General features: G+C 35.0%; 1 protein-coding gene across 1 annotated transcript in view; it reads right to left on the bottom strand.

Annotated features, from left to right (window-relative positions):
• Positions 1-419: 419 nt before the first annotated feature.
• Positions 420-13,630, bottom strand: part of PLCZ1 (phospholipase C zeta 1) — a 50,533-nt gene continuing 37,322 nt past the window's right edge. The window contains exons 9-13 of the mRNA XM_010345131.2: positions 11,642-11,758; positions 10,400-10,569; positions 5,309-5,438; positions 1,314-1,463; positions 420-505 (exon numbers count right to left, since the gene is read on the bottom strand). Of these exons, the coding sequence (XP_010343433.1) occupies positions 420-505; positions 1,314-1,463; positions 5,309-5,438; positions 10,400-10,569; positions 11,642-11,758 (653 nt within the window). The remainder of the gene's footprint in view (positions 506-1,313; positions 1,464-5,308; positions 5,439-10,399; positions 10,570-11,641; positions 11,759-13,630) is intronic.

The raw sequence follows: 13,630 nt of genomic DNA, 5'->3' as shown, positions 1-13,630 counted from the left end.
TCTATTCCTTCCCATGAAAACATGCAGTAGTGGGTGTCTAGAAGTTAAAACACTCTTTAGATTTCACATTTATTTTATACTGCTAAATATTTACCAATGTCTCTTTTACAATCAGACATATTTCAAAAGCTTATAAATTCTAGTAATTAAAAATGGTACAAGACAGTTGAAAGCAATTCAGCAGCAGAAGGGCAGGAGAAATCAGCTAACAAGAACGCCATGCTGGGTCAGGACCCTCTGAAGTTTCCGTTTTCTTTCTTTCACTGATTTATTTTGTATATTTTTAAGTGAATGGGTTCAATATTTCTAGTTTTATGAGTAATTATTTTTCTTTATGTTTAAAAAGAAAACATATAGCCATTCATTTTGGCTGTTTTATTGTGAAGCATAGCTAATGATATGTCAGATATCATTAGCTGTTATCTGATGTACCAAACATAAACAAACAGTGAAGCAGGCTCAAGGCTCTCACCCATTCTGGACAACAGAGGAATGCGACGGTAACCTGCAAAAAAATTATGTCTAATTAGAGCAGTAACCAATTAATCAGTGATGGCCTCAATAGCCTTGCTGAGAAAGAAGAGCTCTTTACTAAGCATACATTAAAAACCATGACTATGGAGTTACATTCCCATCTGGTATATTAATCTTCCACAAAAATTAAATATGTGCATTTTCTATTCTGACTTCCTACTGCCCAGCACTGAGCACACAGCTCATACTTCTCCTTCCGCAAAGTGCAGCATGATCCAAAATTAGCCCCCATCCTTCTGTTTCAGGAAGACCCTGTTTCCTAGGCACAGAGGAGGTTCAGATGCTGTTAGAAAAGTAAGCATATTGAAAAGAGGTAATTGGGAGCACAGTGTAAATCACCCTGGAAGGGTGACTCTGCAACACAAAGATAGCCCTGAAAAGGGGTCAGAAAAGGAAAGTCTTAGGCTCCCAGTCTCTTCTCCTCAGGCAGGAAGAATGAGTCACTGCTTCTCCCTTCTGGTTACCACCCATTGTCATTTCTTTATGGTAGTCATGACTACTCTTCACTGAAGCAGAAGAATTCTGATGCATGTAAAGAAATGCTTATACATGCCAAGTTTGTCTAATTAGCCTTCCTGTCAGTCCCACACCCCCACCCCACCTTCCACATGAGAACACATTTCTATAATTCCACAGAGGAAAAAAATATGTATCAATACGTAAAATTTCCTTTATATCCTACTTTGTGGATAGAGCTATTTGGTATGTCAAAATGTGTCTTGATATAGACAAGTTATATTTAAATTTTTGTACAATCATCTAACTTTTAAAAACATTACCTTTGTTCATGCATAGAAGTGGCAAAGTATATTGCCCAAGAAATTCGTTTCCTGCTATTAAACCTTGACTTTCAACAACAAAACGTATTAATGCCAGTTCTGGCACCTGAACGATAAATGTGAATGTTTCATTCCATCTTGGACTAAAAGCTGAAATATAAAAAAAGATACAGTACAAAGAATAGTAGATACCATATCTATGAAAAAGATGACACTTGTTCTCCAAACTTTTTCTTTTTTTAACACTTTAACAATAGTAATATCTTGTGTTTTAGAACACATAGGTTTTTAACATTACTCAGTGTGAGAGGAATAATAATCAAACAATATTGAGTATTGAGTGTTTAAAATTGTTGTTGGCAATGGCCAGATTTACATGGATGAACTCAGTTAATCTCCATCAGGGTAGGATGGGAAAACTGAGCCACAAATATGTTGTATAATTTCCTGAAGGTTTCACATATGTGGTCATTAAGTGGCAGAACAGGAATTCAAACACCAGGAGTCTGACTTCAGAGCAGAAGCTTTTAAGCATTATGCAGTATGACTGATGTGCTTGGCAATTCTTTAGCAAATAAACTGAGAAAGGAAGAACATCAAGTAACATCATTTTTTTATATTAAGTCCTTGATATGGTTAGGCTTTGTGTCCCCACCCAAATCTCATCTTGAATTGCAATCCTCAGGTGTTTAGGAAAAGACCTGGTGGGAAGTGATTGGATTAAAAGGACAGTTTCTCCCATGCTGTTCTCATGATAGTGAGTGAGTACTCATGAGATCTGATGGTTTTATAAGGCAGTTTTCCTCGCTCTTGCTAGCACTCTTTCTCCTGCCACCACATGAAAAGGTCCACATCTATTTCCCCCTCACCTTCTGCTGTGATTATAAGTTTTCTGAGGCCTCCCCAGCCATGTGGAACTGTGAGTCAATTAAGCCTCTTTCCTTTATGAATTACCCAGTCTCCAGTAGTAACTTTAGAGCAATGTGAAAACAGACTAATACAGTCAGTCTTGTTATGGGAAGAACTTTATAAATAGTTGTTAACTGAAAGCTAGATAACAAACTAATGCCAGCTCTTGATTCTTCTTTAGACTAAGTGCACTTTTCAAAGTCCAAAGTTGATGAATTTCAATCTCTAGGAAAATAATCCCAAACACCAATTTCTTGCCAGACAAGAAATGCAAATTGTGTCACAATATGACCCAAATCATCCAAAAAGTAAAGCGTAATTTAACAGAAGCAGGAAATTCACAATCAGATTAAATATAAACTCTACTTAATAAAGACTCAAAGGTTTAGGGAGGAATTATATGCATTATTTTTCATTTACAAAGGCGATGTTACACTTTCTATGTCAATAGTTTTTGTTTGACTTACATTTCTAGAAGCACTGATGAATTTCTAATTATACTACATCTATGTTTTCTATGGTGCACCGGTGGTCACAAGAACACATTTACCACATAGCAATCCAGGGTGCAGTCTATGCCCACAGAAATAGTAAACTAATTGGCTCATGCTGGAATAATGACCACATTACCTTGACCTAAGAAGAAGAATAATTTCATGGAGTGCAGAGGCAGGTTTATAGTCAATTCTTTATAAACACTGCAAAACACCTGCAGAAAATGTTTATACTGATTTCTTCTTCCTCCAGCCCTACTTTATTATGCATATGCCTCTGCCTCCCTTCCATCCTCCTCCTGTATCTCTCTGTCTGTCTCTCTCTGTCTCTGTCTCTCTCTCTTTCTCTCTCTCTCTCTCACACACACAAACACACACACACACACACTCTCTCTCTCTTTCTCTCTCTCTCACACACACACACACAAATACTATGATTAATTATAAGAGAAAGCCCTCACTTAGATGTCAATATAAAAAAAGGTAAACGAACATACAAAATCTGATAGATGAAAACAGTTCTCCCAGATAAGACCAAAACTGAAAAATTACTTCTACACTTTAACCAAATGTTATACTTTTCCTCCCAGACTCTCATGTGTAGCTAAACCATCTTAAAATCCTTCTTGTCCAGCCATCTGGACACTGACTCCTGCACAGTGTTTCTCACTTACATCCTCCAGTCCTTTCCCAATGCCATAGCCTCCTTTACATCATGGCTTTTATATCCTCTAACCACTGAAATTTTATCCTGACTCTGCTTTGTATTTCTCATTTCCCTCTCTTATACTTCTTCATCTCAAATCTGCGGAAACAACCTAACACTCAACTCCGTTAGAGTTATGGCCCTCTTTAAAAGTCTGAATTTTATCCATTTCCTAGAAGAAAAAAAAAAAAGTTCCTGACACCGTAGCATGGCTTTCGAGATGTTCCATGACCCTCCCTAAATAACTTTCTCATTTTATCTCTCTCTAATCTTTCTTAAGTGCCCTATCTTTCACCCATCTTGAGATTTTTGGCTTTTCTCTAGCATGTTTAAATTGTGTTTTCTTCATATTTTAGGATTTATATTATGTCTTCTGCCTTAAATGTCCTTGTCCCCAATCTCTAAAAAATTCTACTCATTCTCCATGAACCATCTCCAAAAGTTCCCCCTTCCAGTACAATGCTTTGTACTCTCCTTGAAGTACTAAGTACTCTAAATCATAATTATTTTACTTATATCTCACCTTTCACACTGAACTGTAAACTATAGCAGAGATATTTGGTCCATATATAAGAATACATTTAATAAACAGATTTTACATCTTTTACTACTTAGCACAAGGCTTTTAGCATAGCAGAGGCTCAGTAATGTTTGATAAAGCAAACTGAATTTCTGCAAGGATATTCTTGTAAAATCGAGGGATGTAATTAAAATTCTAGAATCATAATATTATAAGGAGTGCATTGAATAAATTAAGGTTCTAAGATTTTGCGATGAAGATTCAAGTAGAGGATGGTGGGAACAAGAGATAGATTACTATAAGCTTCATAGCATCAGCAGTTAATATCTCTGGACACAGCCATAGCAATGTGCCTTCAACTTTAAAAGGTGTCAAATGAGGCAGGAAGTCATCATCAATATCCCTTCCCATTGATAACATGGGATAAGGCAGTAAATACTTCCCGAATCTTTTTCCATGACTTTCTCTCTAGAGGCCACACAGGAAGTATATAGGGGAGTGCAAGGGAGGCAGACTACAGACATTGTAAGAAATTATCATCCAAGAAGATAAAGAAAAAGAAAACTGTGCCTCCTCCTCTATTGGTGCCATTTGGCCTGGAGCATTTTGCCAGACTCTGGAATTATGTTCACTTTGCTTTAGGAATATACCTTGAAGAAGATTCCAGACTCAAGAATCAGTTCCAATGTCTCCTTCAAGGTGATCCTGATGAGGGGTCAATCCCAGGAACCTATCCTTTTCTAATTTCCTTAGTCATTTCAACCTCAGAGAGGAAATGGCAATGCCAGTCCTATACTGTATAAGATGTCATGGCATGCCAGAATGCTGAAAATCTTACCAAAGTTATTTCCTCTGATTCTACACTTCTCTTATGGAAGAAAAGACTGAATTATCGAAATATTATATCAGTAGCTTTCTATGGCATTCTTAGCCTGATTCAGAAGCCACAGATATTTAATCTAAAATTATTGAAATAATTCATTATGAAAATACATAATATGTCAAAAATTACAGATTTTTGATTTACTACAAAGGCTAGAAAGAAGGTAAGTAGATTTGAGGCTGTAAAAATGTCTTTCTTAATTCAGTGATATAAGGGAAAACATAAAAAAGGAGGTAAATTTTTTAAGCAATAATTTTGCAGATCAGATAAATTTCTATATCCATTATCTAAAAATATAGCTAAACGACCTAATCATTGTAAAAAATGTTTTTGCTGCATGTAACATTTTGCTAATTTTGGACATAATGGAAAACTCTTGCCTTATGAATAATAAATTTGTATAAAAACTCTATCAACATATAATTTGTAAGCTTTCCAACAAGAAGTCTAATGGAAGTTCAATAAAGTATATTAGGAGCTCACCATTTTTTTTAATTACACGAGTCTGCTGCTTCATTTGATCATTTGGAACACCAAAAACTTCTATAATTACTAATGTGTCACCTTTGTTAGATGATGAATGACTAAGAGGCAACTGGATACCACTGATGAGCTGCGCAAACATATATGAATATAAGAATTTAGCAAAATATTAAATTACATCACTGTTTACTCAAAATTAAATTATGTATTACAAAAAGTTGATAGACTGTAAGTTCCCACAAAAATTGAAAGTGGAATATAATATGTAATACAAATTTTAAAATTTAAGTCTTTTATCCACAATTATCAGTAGACAAACACCAAGAATATGTCCAAAATTATGGTAGAATCCACAATGTCCATAATTTTTGATTCATTAACGTATTTTTGTTTTAAAATCATTTGTCATTATCACATTTTATGGGATTCAGATTCAGTTACTCTGATAACATGTACTGTTTTTGAATGCATATATATATATATGCTGCAAAAAAATTAAAAGCAATATAAATATTACTTTTTAAAAAGTACCATTTAATTTCCCATCATAGCATTTTCATAATTTGACAAAATCGGTTATTTTATATGTATATTAGGGACTGGGTATCCAAAAAAATCTTAACAAAGTAATTAATAATAATTGCATTTAAACTTTTATTTGCTAACTGTTGAAGCAAAGATTGGTTTTAATTTAAGGAACAAAATGAGCACACAAGAAAACTATATTTGAAATGTTCTAACTTAAGCTAAGAGATAGAAGACATAAGCCTAAAAATGCAGTTATAAAAATTGAGGCATAATTCTAATTTCTGAAGGTTACATAAGGAGAAACAAATATATAATTAAGTTTGATTATAAAGGAATAAAGGAAGGAAAAGAGGAAAGAAAGGAGGGAGAGAAGGAGGAGAAGAGACAAGAAAGGAAAAGAAAAACCACTAATGTGTAATTTTTCCTAATTCCACAGATTATGGCATTAGCTAGAAGCCAGTGTGACTGTGCAACTATTTAGCAATCAGTGTGGAATGGGCATCAGCATAAACAGACATCAAAGTAATTAGAAAGAACAATGGCCATTAACATTTAGTACACTGGTCCCAGTGCCACTGCAGACGAAATATCACTCTGCAGGTAATAGACCCTTACCAAAATGGAGTAGGTTCAGCTTGGTGTAACTCACTCCAGAATAAAAAATTACCTAATTTTGAAAAACATATTTGGATACCAGAGCTGATTGAGAATATAGGGCAAGCTTGTCCAACCTGTGGCCTACATGCAGCCAGGGGTGGCTTTGAATGTGACCCAACACAAATTCGTAAACTATCTTAAAATATTATGAGATATTTTTTGCATTTTTTAAAGTTCATCAGCTATCAGCTTTCAAAAGATTGGACACCCCTGATTCAGGGAATATTGATTTGCAAACAAATTTACAAATTTGTTTGTAGAGGAGCCAGTGCAGAGGAATGAATGTCAAACAAAAAGCCCTCAATAATCAACACTGTTTTTATCCATTAGCCTTACTCATAAGATTTTGGATTTAGAAAGCAGTCCTGTAGTTTTTATAAATTTGAAAATAACTGGCCTAGACCAAAACTCTCAGATTGCAGATGACAAGAGTAAACCAGAAATGTCAGATCCCTTCATCAAGAACTTAAGAACGCTTACCGTAAAACTAGGCCCTCAGATTCCCAAATCATGCCTCTACAATCTGTACAAGTCAAAAAGTAATCATAAAGCTCCCTAGAGTGATCAAGGCAACAGACAAAGACCCACATGGCCATGGCAGCAGCTTCCCTGAGAATCATTAACTCTCTATGACACTTACATCTCAACAAGAGACTGCTCAGAATACTAACGTGGCATTTGTGATGAGGTGTGTACACTAGCTGCCTTCCACCTTCGCTTTCTCAATAAAAGAGCACATATGTTCTGTTTACTATTCTTGCCAGAAAAAATAATGTATTTGTTCAATGAACCTAGACGTATTGGCCGTATACTTTGTGTCATGCACAAATAGGAATGGAACATAATACATCTTTTTTTGGCGGGGGATGAAGTCTAGCTCTTGTTGCCCAAGCTGGAGTGCAATGGCACGATCTCGACCCACTGCAACCTCCACTTCCTGGGTTCAAGCAATTCTCCTGCCTCAGCGTCCTGAATAGCTGGGATTACAGGTATGTACCACAACACTCAGCTTATTTTTTGTATTTTTAGTAGAAACAGGGTTTTACCGTGTTAGCCAGGCTGGTCTCAAACTCCTGACCTCAGGTGATCCTCCCATCTCAGCCTCCCAAAGTGCTAGGATTACAGGTGTGAGCCACCGCACTCACCCACATCTCTTATCCTTAAGAAATCCTCACACAAATGAAGACAAGTAACAAATAAATGAACAGTTATAAAACAGTGATAAATGTGATAAATGTATAATATACGCATGCAGAGGGCGTTACGGAAAACAACAAAGCTACAAAAAGAAGCACAGCTAACCTAGCCTAGGAAAATGCTTTCAAAAAGAAGTGATTCCTAAGTATTGAAAAGTGAGTCAAAATGGGGTAGGCAGGTGAAGGCTGAAAGAATACTCTAGTGACAGGAAGAACATACACAATTCATGGAGGCAAGTCATGGTCAGAGAAGGATCCTAGTTCTATATGGTTGTAGAACAGGGTGAAAGACAAGAAGTGGTGAGAGAGAGAGCCAGACAAGTAGGCCAAGGCCTAAGAAAGTCAAGAGACGCAAATAAATACTATGTATGCATGATCAGATTAGCACTGCAGCAAAATCTATCTGGTCAACCTGTGGAGGATAGAGATGGAGGACTCAGACAAACTACCTGAAACCATCAGGAAGCCAAAGGAATAGACCTGATGACAGGTAGCAAATTCCTGATACAGGACAGCAGCAAAGTAGGTCAGATCAAAAGAATGGAGAAGGAAAACATTTAGGAATTTAAAGTTGGTCTGCATGTGGGAAATGAAGGGTATGTGGAAGATTAGAATGGTTCTCAATTTTCTAGTCTGAGCACAGTGGAAGAATGAGGCCATTTGTGGAAATTTAAATAAGAATAGAAGTAGATTTGACTAGGAAGAGATGTTCAAGTTTTAATATTTTAGCTTTGACAGAATGGTGATTACATAGGTGAGGATGCTCAGTGAGCTAAAATATGCCTTTAGATTCCCAAAATGAGGTCCAATTAAAACTTGAGCATTGTTGGTAGTGAAACTATGAATGTTTTTGTAACAGAACCCAAGGAGAGTCATTTGCGACAAGGTTTAAGGAAAGACTTTAGTTAACATAAATATCTTAAGGGAAGGCAGAGAAAGAGGAAGCCACAAATAAAATTGACAATCACTTGGAAGGTAGAGGGTAAAAGGAGAGTCCAGTCCCAGAGCACAGAAAAGCAATGTGTGTAGAAATGGAAGGAATCTTCAACCTGGTTGATTTGCCATTTCTTTTTAACCAGATCAACTACAAAAAGGATTCCAACATTATGATAATGTTGTAAAGTGAACTCAGTGGTTAATACTTTGCCAGACCTTGAAAGAATATTAACGATCCAGTGTTGTAGGTAATTGCTTTCTAGCCACTAAATGCTTCTACATCCGAGTTACAAACTCCTTAACAGACAATAGAAAAGTCAGCTACGTAATTCATAGGCACTGTTTACTGCAATGGTCAGGATCTTTCTAGTCCTGTTCATCTTTGCTATACCTTCCACATTAATTTCTGGAAAACAGCTCTGAATCCTCTCATTCTCAGCTGAGATAAAGTGGCTAGGGCCTGAAGCAGACATGGCATGTAGTTTCCCAAATCCTGTTGTATTAGAATGGTGGAAAAAGGAGCTGAGCTAGGAAGAGTCACAGGAGAAGCAAATTCTGGAAGCACCAGCATTCCTGTGCTCTGACAGCCAGGTAATGAGGAGCAGGGGAACACTCAGCAGCTAGCAGAGCTTCACTAATTACATGCTGGTCAGGGACGAAAACATAAGTACTTAACAAAATTCCAGGTAGGATCTGAGATATAGTTCTAGGAGTACCCAGTTATGTAGAAAGAGGGGCCAATGAAATCATACCCACTCTATTGATTTGCAAACAACAGGTACGGTTACACCCTAAAATAGAATTGCTCATAAATGGAGAGAAAAAGCAACAAGAGGTTTTTCAAAAGATTTGGTGACATTTTTAAAAGAAAATAAACATAGCATTTAGGTTATAGTGGAAGAAGAAAGATGTTTTGAAAAGTCTTTACTAATGGAAAAAAATCTTAGACACTGCTTTTATGCTCCATAAGGTTTTACAGGATGTAATTTTAAAAAAAGATAAAATAATAAGACAAGAGTTTGGAGGAAGGGTACTAAGTGGGATACAGACAGAAATAAAAAGGAAGCAATAGGAGGTCAACCGCAACGGGGCGGGAGGACTAATAATGCAGGAGAAAAAAATCATTACATTAAAATTAAAACTAAATCAGTAAGGAACAAAATCAAATGCAGACTTTGAATGATCAACATAAAGGAAAAAAAATGTTAAAAGCTTTCCCAACATACAGTGGAAAAGGAAATATGTTAAAGTTGACACAAATTAACAGAGACAGAAGACAGATACTGGAGAAAGACATAAAAATAATTTTTCTTTTTAAGTAATCAAATGATATTCACAGACATATGGGGGGAAAAATCCTGACCTACAAGATCCTAATAGTGGACACTGAGGAAAAAACAACAGCTCATAAAATTTCCTGGTAAAATCCATCAAAGGCAAGAAAAAGCAACATGTTCACAACGTAGTTAGTGGGCTAGCCTGTGACCTGTATCTCACAATGTTAAATTCCTAAATATAATGAAATCATATAAGTAGAACTTTGAGAGGAAAGGTTTTAGCCTCAATGTGTCTAATCACAGGCAGCTAATCATTCATGTAAAATTGCAGCAGGAAGACATTTTTCAGATGTAGAAGGATGCTGAAATACTGCCCACATACAGTACCTGAAAAGATTAACAGAAACTTAAATTAAAGCAAATCGGTGGAATTCAAAATACTAATGAATACTATCTAGTTTATGTAATAACCAAAAAATTAAAGTTATTCATCTTACCCTTATTGTAAGTGTAATTGGCATACTCTCTTTTATGTTACTTGGGTTAAAGTCTGATTTACTATCTATTAAGAAATGTGGTTTCAAAATATATCCAGAACCACCATTATCCAAAAATTTCCCATTTTGCAGATCCATAGGCAGACCAGGAGTCTGGAAATTTAAAGCCACTGTAAGAAACAAGTATTTTGACATCATTAAGAAATAGAGAATACAAATAAAGGAACACAATTAAACCATTTACTGAAATATAATAATCATGGATTATATGTCCCTGAATGTTCTATGAGCAAGCATCATTATCCTAATAATTCATGATTTTTAAATCTTTTTCTTCTGCCATCTCCATATTAATGAGTTCCAAAGTTTAATCTGTAATAAGCTACTACACAGCTCTGAGTAAAGAAATCAAAATGGTATCCAGTATAGAGTATAGAATAACAATGTTCATGTCAGGTAACACTTAAGAAATATGAGAATAAAGAGTATCAGTACATTAAATGCAAGAAATAAAGCAATCAACTATGTCATAAATGAAATTTCAAGTCCAAGTGATGCTGTCGTCACTTGAGGAGAAAGTGAGAAACAGGCAAAGCCATAATTGCCATTAAAATAGGGAAGTATCATTGATATAGGCTGGTAAATAGCCACTGTCAAGAGTACCACCCTCCACCTCCCACCCAGCCCTGCTGTTCTCCCTCCTCACACCTACAGGCCTTGCCACAATCCAGTAGAAGGGTAACACCTGGTACTTTCTGACTGGTTAGTTCAGTGCTGTACCAGCTGTGCAATTTGGAATAAGAATGTGATGAGAACAAATAACAAAGTTGTGCAATCTTACTCACTTTTCAAGGCTATGACTGTAGAAGCTCATGTAAAGTATAAATGATAGAGGTCATTTGATTTGAAGAGGCCTTGAACATATCTCAAGCAAAGGAATTTGATCTTCAATGTCCATTTGGGTTTCCTTGTGCCTTTCTTCCACCACACATGTCTCATATTAACTCCTCATGAATTTAACCACCATTCCCTAAACCATCACCCAGATTTACCCACCTTCAACCCAGTTAGGAATGACTTCAACTCTTAAAACCCATGATTCACCATTAGTGCCTAACCCCAAACCCCCCCAAGAACAAAAAATCTTTACAAAAAGCCTTTTGCATGAATGTTTCATACATCCATAAAGTAAATTCATTTTATGTTACTTTTGCAAACAACTCAATATCCTATATAACATACCCATTTGACAACCTATATTCCAAAATTCTTGGGGATTAAAATTAGAAGAGTCTGCTCTTGTTGCTTTGGGATATATTCTGGTAATGAACTTCCTGGTGTGAAAAATAAACTCATGGGCTGAAAAAGAATGATTAAAACATTGTGAAAGAGTTTAAGTGAATTAACTAAGCCACTATTTCTATATATGCCATATAATTCTATAATAGTTTCAACAATTTTCGTATGTATTGTCTTGGCAAAAATTTGCAATGCATGAAAATCAGAATAAATCCATGCATTTGTTTATAATGTAATTCACTATTATTTAGATGTTAGTGACAATTTTATCACAAAATTTATATACACTGATTATTCAAGGAGAAATTGATTAGATAATTTATATATTTTTTTACATCCAAAGTATTTCACTCTGTTGTAATAATACATAAAATTCCAAAATAAAATGCATGCATTTTTCAAAACAAAGGCAGCATTTTTTTTTCCATTATTTTTCCATTTTGATTTTTGCAGTAGGACAGAATCACATGGAAGTCACACAAAGCTGTATGATTCCAGCTAAATTAATCTTACTTTCACAGATTCTCAGGGTCAAAAGGTACCTCAGAGTTGTCCAGTTCTACTTCCAACCCCTTCATTCCAGCATCTTTCTCCAAAGTTTATTCAATCTGTGTGTACATCTCTCTATTGAAAAACTCTCAATGCTTTTAATTATTTCAAATGTCTTTCTTACTTGGATAATCTTTACATACTTGTAGTATACACAGATACAGAAACAAACATACACATGCAATCTATTTCGGTTTCTATATGTATTATTTGTGTTTCTTCTTTTCTATATAATATTTAAGTCACTTGATATTCAAACTAACTTACACCCTTTATCATTTGGCACCTGCTTCAAATTTTTGAACACAGATTTCATGCTTCTCCAAGGTTTTTCTTTTTTCATTAAACAGATCCTGTTTCTGCAACCATTCCTGCTGACGTAGTGACTCATCATGGGAGAATGGTTATTGCTTATGGCTTACTTCATTTGCTAATCCAACTAGAATCAAATCACCTTCCTCCTCACTCTAAATATTATTATTTCAGAAGCATTGTCAAATTAAAAATTACAGTTAATTTTATCAATATGCATTTTCAAAGTTACACAATCCTTGAGAGAAAGTTTATCTCAAAACCATGTGTGTATTAATGCCACATAGGTGTCCAAGTATCATACTCCCTTATCTAGTACTAACAGATGTCTGTCCTTAGGCAAAACACATACTCTCCTAAGTTTAATGTTTCTCATTTACAATGTAATAAATATGAATGATGACTAAGGTCTCATAACATAATACGATTTTGTTATTTCTGAGATTAACCTTTATAAATTAAACATGTTTGTTATTACAAATGCAGTTCATGTTCACTGTAAAATAGGAGAACATCAAAGAACAAATAAAACCATATGTAATCAGCCAATTGATAACCACTGATAACTCCTTGATGTATATATCTTTCCATTCTTTTGTATGTGTATAATTTTTAGTGGAATAATAATGCCCCCTTTCATAAGCCACAATTATTATTTACTAAAATAATGTGAATATCATTTCTTTTCAATATTCATCTGCATTATTTTTAATGATTTTTATTATGTTTATAATAATAATTGGCATCCTTGAAGTTAAACCTTTGCTGACTTCATTAATTATTTACTATTAACTTTTGGTGCAAGAAAAATGCTCTATACCCCTTCCAGGAGATAGTAATGCTATACTTTGACTCTACTCAGAACTATCCAATTCTTTTCCAAATTTTTTTGCAAGTTTTTAATATGAAAGTAGTATAATTATAATTGAAAATACAATAATTTGAAGGAACAGAGACCAGTAAAGCATGTCATTCAAACTCTTAAGCATACCTTACAGTAAAAAAATACATTTTACAGTCCAACACACATGCACCTTGCACAATTGTGCTTACAATACAGTCTTCTATTTT

Source organism: Saimiri boliviensis, chromosome 7 (assembly GCF_048565385.1).
Source record: "Saimiri boliviensis isolate mSaiBol1 chromosome 7, mSaiBol1.pri, whole genome shotgun sequence".
Taxonomy (NCBI): domain Eukaryota; kingdom Metazoa; phylum Chordata; class Mammalia; order Primates; family Cebidae; genus Saimiri; species Saimiri boliviensis.
Note: the sequence above shows the minus strand (reverse complement) of the source record. Positions and strands in the feature narration are given on the sequence as shown.